This window comes from Anopheles funestus, chromosome 2RL (assembly GCF_943734845.2).
Source record: "Anopheles funestus chromosome 2RL, idAnoFuneDA-416_04, whole genome shotgun sequence".
In the NCBI taxonomy this organism is placed as follows: Eukaryota; Metazoa; Arthropoda; class Insecta; order Diptera; family Culicidae; genus Anopheles; species Anopheles funestus.
In genome coordinates, this window is record NC_064598.1 from 87,454,257 (window position 1) to 87,473,657 (window position 19,401).

The 19,401-nt window shown below is 42.1% G+C and overlaps 1 protein-coding gene across 2 annotated transcripts in view; it reads right to left on the reverse strand.

The window, feature by feature from the left end:
• Nucleotides 1-3,121: 3,121 nt before the first annotated feature.
• The window catches only part of LOC125765627 (EGFR adapter protein-like), a 48,861-nt gene continuing 32,581 nt past the window's right edge, over nt 3,122-19,401 (reverse strand). For both annotated transcript variants that reach the window (XM_049430961.1, XM_049430960.1), the window contains 3 exons: nt 7,764-9,578; nt 5,955-6,560; nt 3,122-4,148 (listed from right to left, as the gene is read on the reverse strand). In XM_049430961.1, the coding sequence (XP_049286918.1) occupies nt 3,951-4,148; nt 5,955-6,560; nt 7,764-8,048 (1,089 nt within the window). In that variant the 5' untranslated portion in view covers nt 8,049-9,578 and the 3' untranslated portion in view covers nt 3,122-3,950. The remainder of the gene's footprint in view (nt 4,149-5,954; nt 6,561-7,763; nt 9,579-19,401) is intronic.

A 19,401-nucleotide genomic window follows, 5' to 3' on the forward strand; every position in this document is an offset into this window, starting at 1 on the left:
CGAGAAATAAAAAACACTCTGGAAGGTTATACGGGATGGGGAAACGAAAGGAATACAGAAAAAAAGCTCCCCTCCTTCTCATCGCTGCACTTCGTGTGAAGCATTCCTGTTAGCAACCCATTTCCGGTCACTGATGCACTGGGCAGGCTGGCGAACGCTTCCTGCTCACAATCCCGCTTCGGAAACGGAACGAAATGGCACACTCCAGAGATGATTTTCCGGTAGGACAAGTTTTGTTTGCTGCACCGTTACACTTTTCTTAAGTTGCTTACGGAGTTGTGACGGAGTTCGTTCTTTACTATTCTTTTTTTTTTAGCAGATTGTGGCCCTTGCTCACTCACAAACTATCTACAAACGTTGCCCTTTTCCGTAATGTTGGGCTTTTTTGGGAAGTTTTGCTACCCCATTTTGCAATTCGTTCGGTTTGGTGCGAAGGAAAAAAATAAACTATGTCCGTTTTACATTGCTCGTCTGGGAAAGCGCTTTTTTCAAGCTGGCGATAGAGCTATCTGGCACTGATGCACTTTCCGTTCCGAACTATTTTTCAATTAGGTCTTAATGCTCACTGTGTTGTATTACAATCGACAGGCCAAAAGCCATGAGCTGGAAGGGAGATTCAAAAGGAAAAGTTTTCTTTTGAACATTGGAAATTATTTAATTTTATTCATAAATAAATTGTTAGAAATATGCATTATTTACTGGACAATATGCTTATTGGGCTGAGTATGGGTTTTGTAAAGAACAATATATCTTATGCTGAGAAAATCTTGAAGAGAACAAAAAATGCTGATCGTATGCTGAAGTTGTTCTAGCTATGTGATATCTTTTGAGTAACTGAAACACAAAATAAACATTTTAAATGACACAGAACTTCAATCTCGGCTCTGCGATCTGTCATCGATCGATGCACGATCTAACAATAACGTATATATTCTCAGTGGCGGCTTAGAGCTTTTTACAGTTGATAACCTTGGAGAACAAGGAATATGTTCCAGATACTTGTCAACAACTTTAAGATCTTTATAGACTACTAACTCATATATTTATTGACCTATTGTGATATTAGTTTAACGTTGAAAATACGTTTAAGTAGCACAATGATATCCACAGAAAAAAAAATCCATCCCTAACGTTTAGACACCTTTTGCAACATTGTTTCAACAAGCAAGATTTTCATCAGTAAAACGCTTTAGCTCATGTATAAAATTGTCCTCCATTATGCAATAGCATCCGTTCTTTTTCCTGCATTACAATGTACTCCTAACATGACATACTTGTCTTCTAAAGTCATCCTCATCGTTCCATCATCATCTTGAAACACCTTGAAATTACCTCTCGACCATACTAACACAATAAATTCTAGCACCGTGACACAATAAGAAGCACCATCAGCTGTAACATTCCACTAGCAAAACTACCACAACCCCTTTTTCGGATCCCAGTTCATATTCCAAGTCATCCTTAACCATCCAACGAGTTAAGGTTACGAGAAAAACTTCATTCACGGTGGGTGTGTGTATGGCATCTGGTACCACTTCCCGAAAACCGAACACTTCCCATGCAAGAAAGCAACCGTACACGGTCACAGGCAAGTAAGTGCAAATGTTATTTTACAATTATTTCTCAAGTGGCCACGCTGCGAAAAGGCTGCTCCCCGGGTTGCGAACGTGTACCGGCAGCGAGCCGGCAGTGTTCTCGAGATAATGGGATAATAAAAAGCGGGCAGGCAAACACTGGAGGTTCTGGGTTTGAATAACAGAAGGAAAACGAGGGAGAGAAAAAAAACAAAAGCAAAAATGCTTCACTCTACTTTACCGTATTTCCCGGCGTACGAATTCTTGGTGTTCCCGGCCATGTAGCCCGTGAGTAGATACACTCGAACGAAATAATGTCATCAGAAGTTCCGTCGAAAGCTTTACCGGTTCGGGTACTTAACTCTCGCCGGTCCGACTTTGAGTAGGATCCGATTGGGGGGGGGGTTTTTTTTAATACCACCGGTCGACGCTAACTTGCCGGCATACTAAGCATCACACTCCAGGGAGATTGCTTACCCATCGCACACACCCAGTTCCTTCGTCATCGTCGAAGCGATCACCAACATCCCGGTGATGACAATTTAACATTATTTACCAACTGCTTTGGACAATTTAGCCACAACTCGTTCCCAGCGGCCAGATGCCACTCCGGGAAGAATGAAACCAAACGAACCTGCTGCGTTTTTGGGGCATCCCAAAACAAAAAAGCTTGTTTGGATCAGCGTCACGTTTCCATCATTATTATCATCGACGAAGGGGCAAGCTTCGGGACAATTTTTGGGGAGAAGACCTGCTAAAGCTTGGAATGATAAAGAACTCGGTCTGTACGGTTCGAGGATTCTGTTCTGTCTTCCATCAAGCATCCCCGAATATCCCAAGAACTCCCCGTGAAGAAGATCCGTTTTTAATCAAGCACTTAGCTGAGACATTATTAGCGCCACCCGGGGAGTTGGTAAGTGTTAATCTGACATTTCCAAAAAAAAAAAATTACTTCAGTTTTAAGCTTTACGCAATGGATGGAGAAAAGCAGAAAAGAATCGTTTCTTCCGTCTAGAATGGAAGTCTATTTGTGCCGTCCGAGAATAGTGTCCTGCCCATGACTGACGAGTTCCGGTACTTGTAGAATGTAATCAAAAACTCGTTAACTTCAAGCGCGTCCACAACATCGCGACAATAAAGAGTCGCCAAAGAATAATGGGACACTTTTTATACGGAATGCTATCTACTTTACCAGTTCTGCACTCTCTGCAAGCTGAAAGAAGATGTTGATGTAAATGCGCTGTAAAGCAAACCCATGCTATATCGCTGTCCATCGTTGTGGTCCCGCAGGAAGTGATACAAAGATATAAAGGAAATGAAACATTCCCCATTTTGTTGGAGAGATGAATAGAACATAATGTGATAACGTGAAACTAAGTACGCAAATTGAATGTGATCCCTGACAAACCAATTTTGAAATGTTGAAGACACAACATGAAGGAGGAAATTAAATCTCCAATAGTTTTACTTACACTCGTGGAAAAACGGACATGAAGATAAAGTTTTCGGATTTTGCGGTACGATGTACAGCCATGTACAAAGTGTCATTCTTTCGCTACGCTTAACTTTACAAGTCATTTATTTCCGTTTACGCCAATGTACGAACACATACATATATTTATCCACTTAGTGTATACTTGGGGTACGCGTACGCAGTATATTCTAGGGCACATATTCCAGTACTCAACGTCCAGCCGGACGCTCTATTCTTAAATCAATGCTCAATCTAAACAACGATTGTGACCGCCCCTATACTTCGTTTCTTCACTACCTTGCGTGATGGCAACGAAATAGCATCGCACACCCTCGTTCCGACCGGGAGACCGGTTGGTAACGTTCGGTTCTCTATATCACAATATCAAAAACAGGACTACTGCCGACAGAAGAAGGATCACTCTTTACCGTGCCTTTGGTATAAGTACCGTACCGTATTGTGTGCCACAACCTTCACCACCATCATCGGTCTGGTCTTGACGCTTCAGTACATTTTGATTGTTATTCTGTTACCGGCCGGGCGTGGGGCGAAAGGCGACAGAAAGCCTTTCGCCACAAGCCACTGGCAACCGTACACATGTTGGGAACTTCCGCACCGAACTTTCCTGCAGGCCATCACTCCATCACAGGCACTATTTACACGCTGCTATTTGACACGCTATTTACAAACTCATCAGTACGCTGACTTCTACAGTGTTAAGCCGCAGCCCATCCAGCCGCTGCCATATGTCACCGACACGTAACCGCGGGAGATAACACCACCCGCCGTAAAAGAAGATTCGTCCGACTGGGAGGACTAAATTTTATCAAAATGCTCCAAAAACACCTACTTCAGCTTCCAGTTTTTCAGCATCGTCTGCATTTCAGCACCGTCGCTACAAACTACGAACAGATGTCTAGGTCGGAGAACAGCTTGGAGAACTCGTTCAGCGCACTGAAGGTATCGTAGTCGTCCGTGTGCTTGCACTTCATCGGGATGTTTTGCGGTCGTGGCAGTGACAGCGGAACCGGAAGCATCTCCGGCATTACCGAATGGTGCGTTATCAGTGCGCGCAGCGAAGAAAATTCCTTCGTAAAGCCCTGGAACCAGAAAAGGGAGGTAAGGTATGAGTTTTCTTCCGATACTAGTCTATGTATCCTTAACGATTAGAAGCGTGTGGTGTATGAAATGTGTGGTATTTGGATAAACACGAACAAGGATGTCAAATTCAACACGCTTTTCAAGATTTCGAGGAAAGTTTTATTAGAAGGAATGAGGAATGGAATGTTGACAAAAAAAATAATAAGGAATTTAAGATGCAAAAGGATTACTTAACACAACAATGAAAAGGATAGTCATATTTCGCGTATTTTTAATCAATGAAGATGTTTCGCCAAAACATCCTAAAACAAATAGCAAAAGCTGAAGATGTAATAAATAAATAAAAAAAAATTCTCCAAATTCTCCAAATAATAGAAGATATTGGCAATCTCATAAAAACATAAACTAGGTATCAAAATTAATTTAGGAAAATAAATATAAATATGCAAAAAAAAATTTGCATTGAAATTTATCGATTTTTTAAATTAAATAATAAACTAAATCAAAACAATACATGGTTTAAACCCCACAACCTGGGATTCATGAATTAAGCGAAAAATAATTTAAACACCATCAGCAATGAGTACCAATACCTCGAAATACATTATTCATCCACCGATGTCTCATTGCATTAAAGCGCACAAATGATTTCCTCGTTTCAAAACAATATTAATATTGCTACAAACACCAGCGTGAGAATAAAGTTTTCAAAACGCTGCATCCCGTTTAGCGTTATGCATTCCTGTATGCTCTCGCCAGTGCATTTATTGCGTGCCGTACAAAACTCTACACTTTAAAACGCATGATTTATGCTACGGTTGAATGCACACATATTCATTGCAAATTTATAGCTATTTATGCACCAATCCTTTCGCTCCCACCACACTGCATAGGGAGGGAAAAATACGGGAAAGTGAAAAAAATATGCTAAAGTGGATGATAAACATGTTTTTCAGATCACTACCCCCTTTAACTAGGTTTCAGTTTTCAGAACACGTCCAGACTGGTGTCCCACCATTCAATAGCATTCTGATTAGCAGGACACACCGTTAGTCGCTGCATGTAAATAAGCAGAAAATGCCATCCATCCTACACGTCCAGGGGATGATACATTATTGGTTACAAATTGAATATAATGTTGATGTCCTTTCGGGCGTGAGCGTTTAGTCAGCAGAGGGCGCGAAAAATGCCAGTCTTTTACCTCTGACAGGATTTACTTCAGGCGAATGTGTCCACGCAACACTAACATCAGCTTATGCTGATGCTGTAGAAGAGCTTCTTTCCAGTTCGTTTAAGCTTGCAGTCATGATTAGCGGCTGATAGTGCTTCGGAAATTACATTAAATTGTGTAACTAACTGTACGTCCATATTAAATTCCTCACCTAACTAGCGTTTTGGTAAGCTATAATGGGTTCTCTTTTTGACTATCCTGAGCACATATCTCGCAACGTTACGCTGACCAATTAAGAGACATTTACTAACGCTTCATAGTCATTTGGGAAAGACCTGCACGAGCAGCTTGTAATTTAAATTCCACTTTAACCTCCTGATGTTTGTGTGTGTGTGTGCGTGTGTAAATGTTGTAACAATCTAACATTGCCCATGACCAAAATTAAGCTTCCGGTAGAAATCCGAAAACAGGTAGCCACGATCGTTGATGACGCTAAATTGCCACCTGTACTCACATACGTACACCGGATACAGGTCGTCCCGTTAAACGACCATCCCCCCCCCACCCCCCCCCCCCCCCCCCCAAAAAAAAATCCCACACTTTATGCAAAAACGTACGCTGCGCAATAAATTACCTTAATTTTATATCCACGCTCGGTTTTCATAATTAAATAGTGCACCACCTTCGGACCCGGCCCGGGTGGTACGCGTAAGGATAATGCGAAGCAACCATGCTTGGTGGTGCTTCGCCGCACGAGAAACGCACCGGGGCTCTGCTGGGTCAGTACCTCGAGCGAAAGTTCACGCGGCAGTCCCGCCTGGAACCAGGACGCCCGGTTCAGTTCCTCGCTGTCCTCGCCCAGGCTAACGCTGTTCAGACTGTCGGCATGTTTCGGTGGCGTTACCGTCGGGAAGCGTTTCGGGCTCGAGCTGGCACTGTTTGTCTGTCGGATCAGGTTCCGCTTGAACTCGTACTCCACACCGTCGGCAACCGTTGTCGTCGTAGCGGGCACCGTACCTGTCGCGGCACCATTGCCACCGGATAGTAAACGTGTCGAACCGCCAAACGATTGCTTGCACGAGTCACCAAACTTACTCGACACGATCTGGTCCAGCGTGTAGATGTCCTCCGACAGTATGTCGTTAAGCTTCTTCTGTGGCGAGGTGGGCGATGATTTATGGCACATCAGCGGCAAACTTTCCTCGGTGCTACGCAGAAACCCGAGGGCGAAGCGTTTGATCTGGATGGGAGGGAAGGGGAGAAAAACGGAATGGAAAAGAGATGTAACGCACACTGGGCATCGGATATTAGAGACCGAAGGCATTAAACTCTAATACTGAACGAGTTGGGTGCGATATCGCGATTTTCGCAATGGTTTATCGCGCGTACTGCTGCGTGATTTGAGCTACCGTATTACGTACCATAAGCGCCATAGGCTGTTTTTGGACGAAATGTTTGCTTGCCCGGTCTGTCAGAACCGTACGGGTCACATGTGTGTTTTCAGTCAGCGTGCAGAAACAATATCAATTACCATCATTTGTCTCCTGGTGAAACTCCTGTCTCCGGTTAGCTCACCACCATCAGTAACCCGCTCGGCTACAGAGGTTGATTGAGAGCGAGATAAATTACAGGACTGCTTATGAGGATAGTGAACTGAGATTTCAAATTATGGACAGAGGACTTTTTTGGACACGAGGTAGTAATTTGTCCAGCAATAGCTTAGGCACGTAACGTGGCGTTATGTAAATGGTGGTAATGATTGAAAAACCAAAGGGTGTTTTAATAAATGAGACCCTAATGTCGTAAAAAATTGCAACATTTATCTAAATTTCCCAACAGAATAATTAATGTAACTATTCAAAATAAAAGTACATTTATTAAGCCATAAAGTATATTCCGGAATCGCGTGCAATGAGCATTGCATAGTTTTAGGCGTTTTTTGAGTATTTAATTTACTTGACGTTACAATCGTTACAACAAACTTTTGATTATAAAATAATATTTTTAGCCAAAAGAAAAATGTGTAAAAAAAATTATGTAAATCCACTCGATCAACAACTCCATATTGATACCGTCACTTTGTGACGACTCTATCTTTCAGCAATAAATAATATTTAAATCACAATTTACAAATGTAACGACATCAAAAGCCACATGTTATGTCCCATAACGTGAACCTTCACCATCCTCGTACTTCTAACGGCTGGAAAACCAACTCAGCATCGAACCGGCAAAAACTCCAAATCTGGCTCCAAATCTGACAGAACCAATCCTGCCACTGAATGAATTTATCTTACGCTCAGTTAGCAACCAGCAAGAAACGTAACGCATCTAGGTAAAATAATCCCTAACCAGTCCGTTCGGTATTGGCAAAACGTTCCATCTGTTTCCGCCCCCCCCCCCCAGGACACGCAAGTGTATCCAGCCCAATAAAATCACTTACCAGTGCCGGTTTCTCCATGAACTTGATGCAATTATTCATCTCGCCCGTCGGCGACCCGCTGCTATCCTCGTCGGATGAAGTGAGCAGCAGTGGATCCGCGGTGTAATTTACATTTTCATCGCATTTGTTATATGCGGCGGTGCGGTGATGTTGGGGAGTTTGCCGCACTGGTAGTACCGTCGGTCCATCCAGCAGGTCGTAGCTGCACTTGCGAGAATGCTTGCGCTCCATTCGCTCCGTACTGATGGTGGTGGTTGTGTCGTTAAAATATTCCACTTCCTGCATGTCCGAAACGAAAGGCGACGATCATGTGTCCCACCCGCAAAAGGGCACTGTGTATTGTTTTCGCCGGGCCGGGCGAATGTCTTTTTTGCTTTGTCTCCCAGTCGTCTCGTTTGGTTTTCGCTTTCAATTTCACAATTCCGGTCAGGCTTTGCTAGGCGGGGGAAGTTCACTTGTTTCGTCGCACAGCGCAGCAATTCCGTACTACCAGCACACTGGGGTACAATATTCAATCCTAACCGACCGCGAAAGCAAGTCGTCCCAAAGTTACCCTCCCCGGTCACAGTTTAACCGATCCACCTATTGACTAGTTTCTCGATCCGAATGTCTATCGTGCTTCTTTTTTTTGTAATCCTACACTTTATCCCTGCACCAGGAGATCCATTTTTACTAGCCCTTTGCTATAGCAATACATTTTATTCAAACCCTCACCCGTTTCCAAACAATTCACCCACCTTTGGGTCCACTTGTCCACTTGTGTACCATGGACCTTTTGTTTAAGGATTGCCGAGCCGTGTGGGTTTCAGTTTGCGATCTTGTTTAAATTTATTTTTCACTCTCTTCACGTGCACGTGAACTGCAAAGGGAAAGTGGATCAACCGTTTTTTTTTTCTCTGTGATTATTTGTGTTTGCGTTCTTTGTGTTTGAACATCCGTCCGGGGGCTTGAGCGTACTCATCGGCTGACCGATGCTTGGAAAATCTGTTTCACGGAAAACTTTCCCACTCTTCACCCATCACCCCACACGTCCCTAACCATCTTGCCGCGCTCGATTGTGATTCTGTGTGTGTGTGTGTTTTTTTTTTTTGTTCGGTTTAGTTTTTCATTTTTCCAAGCCGCTTCTCACTGAATCCTCTGCAGGATACACTCTTTTTATCTCCTATTAATTTATTGCTCTCTATCATGCGAACCGACACCGGAACACCGGTATGGAGAGCTCGCAACCGCAACAACTACACCAACCTGGCACACGACACTCGTCGGCGTACACCACGTGCCAGTTCCACTTTCTTTCGTGCGCCCGGTAATTTATTCGTTCCCGTGCTTGGTGGCTTTTTTAAAGATTTATATTTTTTACCACCCTCTTCGATTGCACCTCTAAACCACCATATATTCTGGGGATTTGTGTTTTTTTTTCGTTATAATTTTTTTTTGTTTGCAGTCACTTCGCGCTCGCCAGGTCACAAAATGTAGACTCAACTGCAAAACCTGCTGTAAACCAACGCGAACTCACTCGATGAAAAAATCTATGCCTATGAAGTTTGTTTTCTGTGGTGGTTTGTCTGCTTTCCTTTTTTTTTGCACTCCACTTTGTTATCAACCATTCATTTTAAATTTTTCTTTTAATATGCTTATGCACATGACTTATGCGATGCTATCAGCCTGGGATTACAATTTATACGAGATCAGTCGTAGGTAGGTGAATTTATTTATTTTTTTTTTTTGCTTATATTTCACTGGCAGCCAAAATGCTCACAACCAAGGGCGATTGGTTGAGATTTTATCACGCGATTGGTCTGGAAAAGTCGCAGTCTGGAAAAGTATAAAAGAGAGATATGAAAAAAAACATTAGTGCAGTGTTACGCAAAAATCATCAATTTCCATTTATTACGGTTGAAGTAAAAGACATAATAATATCAACAATTTCTTTGAAATTTTTTAAAAATATAAACTGCTTCCTAGAAAATTAGTATAAAAGATTTAAAAAATTGACAAATGTTAATTTCTTTTTTGGGTGTCCCATTTTTAATAAGCTATAAAACTTCATTGTATTACAATTTGATAACACCACCAAATACTATTAGCTCCATAAAGTGAGCCAATAAAATGTAACCTTTTTTTACATTACCAAAGAACCAGCAATGCTCAAATCGGTTCTGCAGTTAACACTGATTAGAAAACTCCACCGTCAGCAAACCAACTGCAGCGCCATTTTCACAATCGCGTAAGCTAATCTAGCACACAAACACATACAAAAAAAAAGAAACATTACCATTACATAGCACTTGCTAATGTCCTTGCAGCTTCAAATAGCTTTTCTCCTTTCGCATTTTTGTCATTTTCTCCCGTCCCCCCTTCCAACACTTTTGCTATAATAATTAAAAAGAGTAAATGAGCAAAATGTTTTCATAAATTGATCCTATTTACGGTACGGTGCGGAAAAATACACCGTCACCAAGTTTTGCATGCACTGCACTGTACAAACCCCCACCTGGTGCGCTGCTATTATCCAGCTAGTCAACGAAACTACCGCACAAGGACGGTATGGCATAGCACCGGCAAAGGATAATAAGCACCAGAAAAATGGCACTCGTAGAAAGAAAAATCCAACGCTAATTTGTTCTCATACCGTTGCTATCTTTTGCCCTTCCCGTTCAAATGCATTTAACGTGCAACAAAAAAAACGCGATCCTTTCCCATGCATCCCTTGCAAAACAGACGCTTCTTTCCACCTGCCAGACCCGTTTGACACATCCACCACGGGTTCGTCGCTTAATAACCCAACCAAAAAAATGGATTCGTAGTGTCAGTTAGCGTTTCACCGGATGACTTTGCACTAAACGTACATCCTATTCAGTTTCACCTTCTTCAATTTAATGGTACAGCACCACCAAACTACCAATTGAGCAACCTTTTGGGGTAGCCTTTAAACTTGCTTCTCGAACGCGTCGAATGACTTAAGCCACGAACCTGGAAGTGTGAGTGAGAGTGTGACTCCTACAATATCCCGAACGTACCCCACCTATACACATTGCATGTGCAACACCAATTTGTGTGATTTTTTTCTTTTTGCTCTTTTCAACCCACGCTCAATCAGCTGTAGTCAGATGCACGTCAGTGGCGAAGAAGACACGAGACCGGATAAGGAACACCTCAGCCCGACCGTATCCATATCGCAGCGCGTTGGTATAATGGAATGGATTAAATCTCATTTCTCGCTCTTATTCCACTGGGATGGTAGCGTATCGTTCTTCGCGATTTCTACCCTTGCATGTGCTTCGGTTAGTTTGCTTTAATTTACCCCGACCAGCTTAAGTATCTCATCAGACTCGTCTGCTTCATTCACTAAGTCGGGTTTTGAAGAAGGGTTTTTTTTTGCTGGAAAGGAAAGCAAATTCCAAGAAAGAACACGTTTCTTTTTTTTTTCTTCGAAACGGCGACCGTCTACCGTTGTACTTGCCGTTCAACAAGGACTTCTTCTAGAGCACACCAATCACAACTAAAAATTCCAAACCACACTCCCAAGCACACTCTCGCGCTCTCCAACGAACCTGAATCCGCCAGAAGCCACCTTCCTGTTTGGATTCATTTGTAAGGATTCTCCAATTCGTGTGCAACTATTTCCTGCCTGTTTGGTTCCATTTTCCACCACACGAACCACCCGCCGAAGCTTCTGAACGCTTCCGAGCAGCGTCCGAAAAGAGGAAAGAAAACGATCGTAAAGATGAAAAACAACTTCTACCAAGTCGCTGTCGAAGAAGTCGACGGGGCTTTTGTAAGAAGCGCAATGTGACGAAAAGAGGAAGTAAAGTAAAAACAGGAAAAATCCACCTTCATCTACAACCTCTCGTGGAAGTGGTTTTCTTTGAAACACACTTCGCCGGTGAAAGAAGAACCGAATGAAGGAAGAAATGAAAAAGTGCAACCAACTACCGGTTGAAATGGTGTGCTGCATACTCCAGAACCGACAAACAGTGCGATAGAGGGGAAAAAAAAGAAACGATAGAAGAATAAAAACCACCCCACAACCAGTACCGAAGAGATTCTTCAATAGCAGAGATTAAACTCTCGACTGCTCGCTGCCTTGGAAGGATGTAAAATTAATCAAGCGAAATTGACGGAAAACAGCAAGAGGTAAATGAAAAATAAAACTCCCTTGCACCTCAGTATTTGTACTGCAGTACTGCACCGCTTTTCTGAACATAGCTCAGGCAATGGAAAAGGAAAACCCAGCAATGGAGCAAATCCACTCCAACTACGTCAATCTTTCGATATCGCGCTGTAAAAAAAGAACGAGGACACATTCCGTACATTGACGTTCACAGGAAAATCCTTCAAACACTCGGGGAAAAAAACCTTGGATACGAGAACCGGTGTCAGAGTTAATTACAAGATTTGCAGGACTTCAAACATACCCATATCATGCCGGATAAAGCGAGATAGCGTGTTAAGAAGTAGCATCGAAAAAAAAGGAAGATAAGATCGGTGAAGATCGCATTAGTAGAAAATGCGGCAACACCGTGTGCGGGTTGTAATTCAGCGTTCGAGCCCGAACGTTCCATTCCTTGCCCTGAAAACATCCGTTCCCTTTTTTTCCCCCCAAACCGTTGGTAAAAATACTTTGAAGCATGCTTGTGTACGTGTACTAAGGTCATCAAGGAAACGGGTGGAAAAGGAAACCACGCGAAGAGTTTTCAAGCAGATCAATTTAATTATGAAATGAGATGCTAGAACCAGCTGGGATGGAGGCACCCAGTACCCTGTGACCGGAGATGATGAGCATGATCCTTGGGAAAGTATCCTTGAGAAAAGGTGCCGCTTTTCCAAGCGTGAAAAGCTACCTCTTTCAATGGTTCTTGATGGCATCGGTTGAAGATGCGCTTGCAAGCAAAGGATCCGGAAGATGTGTTGTCATGTTCGGTGAGTGGTTCGAGTAGAAGACATCGTTTTGAAAGTGTAGATTTTAAGATAGAAGAACTCCTTACCGTTGGAGAGGTTAGGCCCTTCCGGTCATCAAAGGACACATCGTTCACCTGGCTCAAAACTTTGTTCTATACCTTTTTTTGGGGACGGAATCGTCTCATGGAAATTTGATTATTATTGAAAATTAATAATCGGTCTCATACGGCGGTTAATTAAGGTTATTAATTAGTATTTCTTCTCAAAAAATTACCTTATTATTACTTCAAATCATATCATTATTTCAATCAAATCAATCCAATCTATTTTAAATTAAACCTCAAACTATTCTAATTGCTACAACTTCCAGTACCGAAGCTGCCATTTAATACGTAAATTGTTCAGCTAAGCGCCTGCATTTATGCAATTTTAACAACATTTCTTCGTTTAATGTGTTTGAATGTCGTACTTCAAATGTACTGCAAATTTCCCACCCCAAGATGAAAAGATTTTGTCCAAAAAAAAGAAAATTTATTTCAAAATAAATTAATCTATTCCAATCTGCCAATACATAACCGTAAAATAGCTCCACCGTTTCATGATCGCTCATCCAGCCCTAGGCAAGGGCGGTACATTATTTATACGCTCTTTAAACCATCACGACCATCGATATCGTGTTTCCCTTACCAGTGTGCCATAACTTTTCCAAACGTCTCGTAAAAACCATTTTCCAAACCCCCTCCTTTGCATTGGCTTTAAATGTTGCCTTCCCTTTTTTACACCAACAAAGTGGGTACGATTTCCTGGCAATTTGTTTTCATTACCTACCTATTGCACTCCGTATCGTTGCGTCGTGACAGTTACAGCGCTGCACAAACCTAACGCTTAACATCCCACATGCACACACAATCTAGGGCCGAATCGTAAACATTACCCAGACACAATAAATCGAATACCGGTTATCACACATTTAGCAAAAACGATAACATTAATGGCTGGGCAATGGCCGCACGGCCACAGACATTTGGACTACTTTTTGGGGTGTTTTACCCACTGCTGCTCTGCTAACGAACCTACCGACGGTAACGATCCAAGGCTCACTCACTAAATGGTTTGGAAAAGCCGGAAAAGCTGTGAAGTTAAAGCGGCATAGAAAAACCATCGCCCCCTCATTCGGAACGATGTGAGAAACCCCGGAAGTGAACAAAACCACCACACACGTGTCTAGGATCGGATAAAGGCGGTAGGACAATTGCGCGATAAGATCTGGGAGTGTGTCGTACCCTGGTGCGGTACGACAGAACCTTTTGGTGAGATCATCATTTCATGCCTTGCTTGTTAGAAGCTGTAGCGAGCGAATGAAGATGAGCCTTTGCTTTTTTTTGCTTTTCGTTGTTGTAAAATTGAAATAAAAAACTGAACAACCACAGTCACTTCCAGACACTAAACTGGTTTCTTTCTTGGCCATTTTGTTCCCTCTTAGAGCTGGCATGAGTGTCTCATATCCTCCAGTGACATGCACTCCATGGGCACTACTTTCTAGCGGTTCTTGCGAGACGATAGTAAGAAGAGCCATGCTAGCAAATGGGCTATCATTGCTTTCTTTTGGTCTTTCGTTGCCGGTTCGTCTACTAGCTGACCGCTGAAAGAACAAGACAACCGTAGTGGAAACACAAGCACACTACTATCGCTCACACGCGTCGTCGACCTCAGTCGACTTCCCGTGAGAGATGAACAATGAAGACATGCGAGAACGTTCGGTAAAGCCAACCCTAAGCAACGATAACGAGTGGACAAAACCTCGCCAAAAAAAGGAAAAATCTTGCTCCACTTCCATTCGCCAATGGTTTTGTTGTTCTCAGCATGACTCTTTTCCCGTGTGTGCAACCCGGTCGTAGCTATCCAGGCCGGCCGCAGTTAAAAGTCATGTTAGAGCTGACCGTTACGGAACCGGTCAGACGAAAGAATTTACGATGACGACGATGAAACGGTAAGGGAGCCCATAACCGAAGCACATGCTCTGGGGTGGAATAAAAATAGCCAAACGTACGGGGTTTTTCGTACCATTTTTTTCCGCCCCACCCGGCACCGTACGACGTTGGCATTTCCATTCTCGCATACGTTTCCTCCCGCTTTTGCGCAAGAAAAACTTCCGTTAGCACTTCATCTCCCGTCTAAAGCTGGAACCATTTGTTATCGGGACAGGGCGGACAAAATTGAAAATATATGGCCCATTAGGACAAGTGTTCCTTCAGCTCGGGATCCTCCGGGTTTCTTCCGCTGCGTTTTCGCACATCCCTATTGGATCAAACTCTTAACACAGCGAGTGATACACATACGCCTGGAAAAAAATGGTGCTTACTCCAAAACCACAAGCAACCTTCAGCCTTTTGTAGTGTCTCTTTCGCTAGTGTCACTACTGTTTTTTTTCTCTTTTGCGCACCAATCAAGAAGGACCCTTTTCAGAGGAATTTTCACACTAGCTACTGCTTCATCGAACACTCTGGAAATGGTTAGCTAAGAAGTCATTTTGGATAGGGCATTAGCTTTCCTTTTTCTGTTGTTCTGAAACATTCTCCAGATCCTAATTCCCATCGTTCCCACCAGCAGAGATAATTGAGTCATTTAATTACTCGATGGAGACGGAAACGGCACTCACTGAATCGACTATAGATGGATAGCGTGCTGATTTGGCTGTCTTCGAGCGTTCCGAATATTGACTAACACTCCCAACAAGCTAATGCTGCACCGTGTCAGATGAATGCTACGAGCCCCGAAACTCGGCACGGTCAACGGAAAACGATCTCCTTCCCACAACTGCCACAACCAGAGCTGAACGTCCATTTCCATGCCCATTACTAGAGGTTTTGCAACCCTCACTGCAGTATCAATTTGCCAAATGGAGTGGCTGATGGCATCGTACGTGTGCCAGCCATAAAGGGTGCGCGAGGGAGCTTAAATTTCCATCCTCCCCACCGGTCGAGCATCAAAGCGGGAAAATGATGCTAAAGTTAGAAGAGATTTTCCCCTTGATTGAGCGGCCATTCAGCAAAACGATTGAACGTTCCATGCACGCGGTACGCTACACGCAGCCAGCACAAGAGTGTAACGATGCAACAACGGTACCCCCAAAATTGGAAACTAAATGTACTAAAACATCATTGCACGATTAGAAACAGAATGTGCTAGACGGAAGAAAGGTTGTTTGCAGGGAGATGTAATGTAAAAGAGAAAACAAACCATTTTCGTATGGTTCAAAACATTTTATGAAAGCACACGTGGTTTTGCTACCTGTTTGTTACTGCAATAAGGGATCAAAGTTTATTCTTGCTAGGAATAAAAAAAGGATACTAACAGGATTGTCGGTAAAACAGAACACGGGAAACAATCGGCTTCTGGAGAAGCTCCCGTTTCGTGTCACGTGAAAGGAGTAAAAAAATGGTTTAAAATGAATTTTTCATTGTATTTTTGATAAGCATACAATATTCAATATTTCACTCTCGGTTCACACTCACCCCTTTGCTGCTTTCAAAGCTTTACAAAAGCTTCTAACAGGATTTCTAACGCTGAGTGGAAAATGTAAACCGCATTTCGAAGAAATCGAAGCGGCATACAGAAAAAAATGTTCAATGTTCACACAAAATATGATTATGAATAAATGCATGTTTCAAACAAATCCACATCAGAGCAACAGTTGTGGCAGCGTATGGTGAAGCACGTTTATTAAATTTTATTCGCACAACCAACCAGATCAAACGTGACGAGCCATACGCGGCAAGGATGCACACTTCACGCTCAAACTACGCTTTGATCGAGCGGTAAACTCCACTTTAAAAGAATTTTTGAGAGCGGAAAAATTGGTGAACAATTCAGGGAAACTATTTTTGAAACTTTATTGAAATCACTTCTTGCTTAAAAAAATGAAATCAACATAGTTCAATCAACATAACAAAATAGTTTTTTTTACAAAAAAACGCTCTTGAATTGGAAAATTTAACCTGACAATAGTTAGAAGATAAACTCTAGAATAAATAAAATGGATTTATTGCACAAACTAGATATTGTTCTCAAACAACCTAAAATGTATTTGTTCAACTAACATTCTAAAGCATAAAGTTTCCCATTTTGAGATATTAAAGACATATTTTATGACAAAACCCAATATAACTTGCAGTGAAAGAGATTCTCTCATGACGTGAATAGAACACAAACAATTCGTGGAAAAGTTTTTCGTTCCAGCAGTTTGCCTCCCACTCAGTAACAATGATTGATAATGCATCGGTCAAACTTACCAGTTCGACCAATCAATATGCCAGTGAACAAACCTTTTCCATGCCACACTATATTTTTTGTAAAAACTTCCTTTGGCAATTCCGGGACTTCGTCATCTGAGAATATCCGACCACATCTTCGCTCGTTCGTTTCTTACTCCTGCAGTCCGTTCTTAATATCTTGCTCAAAGTTATTTTGTTATGCTTTCCCACACTGCAACCACTTTGGCTTGGGCTGGTGAAGCTAATCTGGTTGCTATAGTGTGGCTGCACTGCAAAGGAACTGACTACAGTCAGAGTATTTCATCAACATCAACATGACAGGAAGCCATCACCGGGAGCGACAATTCGGTTCCGGGCTAAAAGCAAAACAAAGTTCCCTTCTGGCACAGTCAGCGTATTATATGAAGACAATGACGCTGTAAACAACGTCACTTCGCTGGGAACACCAAGATGGGATAATGTGTAGTGTTATTCAATCCATTTGTGTAAGGCACAAAAATAGACAAGAGGTACAATATTACATTCATTTCCAATATTGCGGAAGACAGGCTGTCCTCTAGATACTTCAAGTGTCCTGTCGTTTCCTGGTCGATCGAAGTTTCTTTTTAGTACAACTTTCGTCAAGTCAGACATCCAAGAGTTTTTCTTTTGTAAAACATAGAACAATGCACGAACGATTTCAAGCAAGAGAATAAAATTTTCAGAAGGAGTTCCTTGGGGAAATGTCCCGTAAAGAAAGCATAAACAAAGCTAAGATCCCAGGTCTAAATATCGATTGACTACTTGCATCACTGTCGCCATACTCTTGTCGTGCAGACGACAAAGAATACCACACTGATTCAATCTAGAAAGGATCTCCCGGATTCAAGTGCAGTCTAATAAACGAACCAAAATAAAGGACCGGAAAATGATTCCTTTACGCTCCTGGCTTCCTAGAAGAACTTCTTTTCTCGCTAAGAAGTTGGGCAACTGGCATTGAAACAAAAAAAAAACCCGAGAGGGTAAACCACGACCACCATCTCATAAACCACAATTCGATAGCTGATAGACGTTTGACATTAATTCATTTATCACCGGCTAAACCCGCCCATATTCTTGGCCGTTTCACCATCTCTTGGAGCATGTTTTGTCTGGCTAGACGTAGAAACGACAGCTGGTCAGATCACTTTGCTAGCGTTTAACATTAACCATTCTTGGCATCATGCTACATGGAGATTGATTTCCGATTTCCGACCATCTTCAAAGCCGTTCCCCTTCCAACGCGTCTTGAACGATGAAACCGCCGCCACGCTGATAGTCTCCCAACGGAGTTCGGTTTGGGGTTCCATTTTTTTTGCAATAAAATTGATTAAATTGAAATCAAATGCAGGAACGGCACAATCTGCGGGTGAAACCTGAGGTTTGGCATTTTATGAATCACCACCCGATTCATCCCACGTCATGGGTTTTTCGTGGGGTTCGGCATGGGGTACCATGCACGGCGAGGCATTTATGTTGTTGCCAAACAAATCGTGCCACAAAAACAAACAGTATGTCGATAACCCGAAGATTGGGGTTATGCGGTTCGGTTATCGTGGTATGAAGCCGGAATTTTTACGACACGTCAATATACCTTTTTTGGTAGATTTTTTTTCTTAATCGAACTTACTGAGAGTTGCTTTCGATTCACTGTGACTTAACTAAAAAACAACTATCTCAGCAATATTTTCTTAAACTACATGATTCCTTAAATTATTACAAAAAGTTCATAGAAAATTAATAGAGCTAATTTTCTGTAGTAATACAATAAGGCCGAAGCCGTAATCATTAATTATAAATAAAATAAATAAATAAATAAATAATTTTCTGTAGCACATCTTCAACCGGTGACTTTAATGCAGTTGTTGCAATAATTATGTATATTCAATTTATATTTTTTTTACCCAATTAAGAAACTAAATCCCACAATACGCCACAGATTCCATAAAACGAAGATTCTTAATTAAATATTAATAAGAAACACAACTCTCTCAACTGTTAACTATTTTTTAACTAAGCCATGTTTTACATGATTGTGCATAACTTCTGCACCGACTAGCTCCACTTACTTTCCCGTTTGAGTGAAGGTTAGGTGTCGTTGCTAAACCACTTTACAATGCACCATCCGAGTCAAGGATATTGTAAAACTTTCGCCAGCTTGAATAACAAGCACGCTCGTTCCATTCTCATCGTCACCAACAAAAAGCCATGCTCTTTCAATTACAGGTACCTATTTTCACCTACTTTTTTTACTTTTCCTATTTGTTTTTTTTTTGCTTTTTGTTGCCATTCAAAAACCACAACAAGGATATTCCATTGCTCACTAATCTTTTACTTCATGGCTTGTAGAGGGTGACCCCAAAGTGCAACAAAGGCAAACGATGCAGCAAGCTCGAGCAATCTCCATTGCAGTAATCGAAACATTCATGTTCGTAACTTATTTG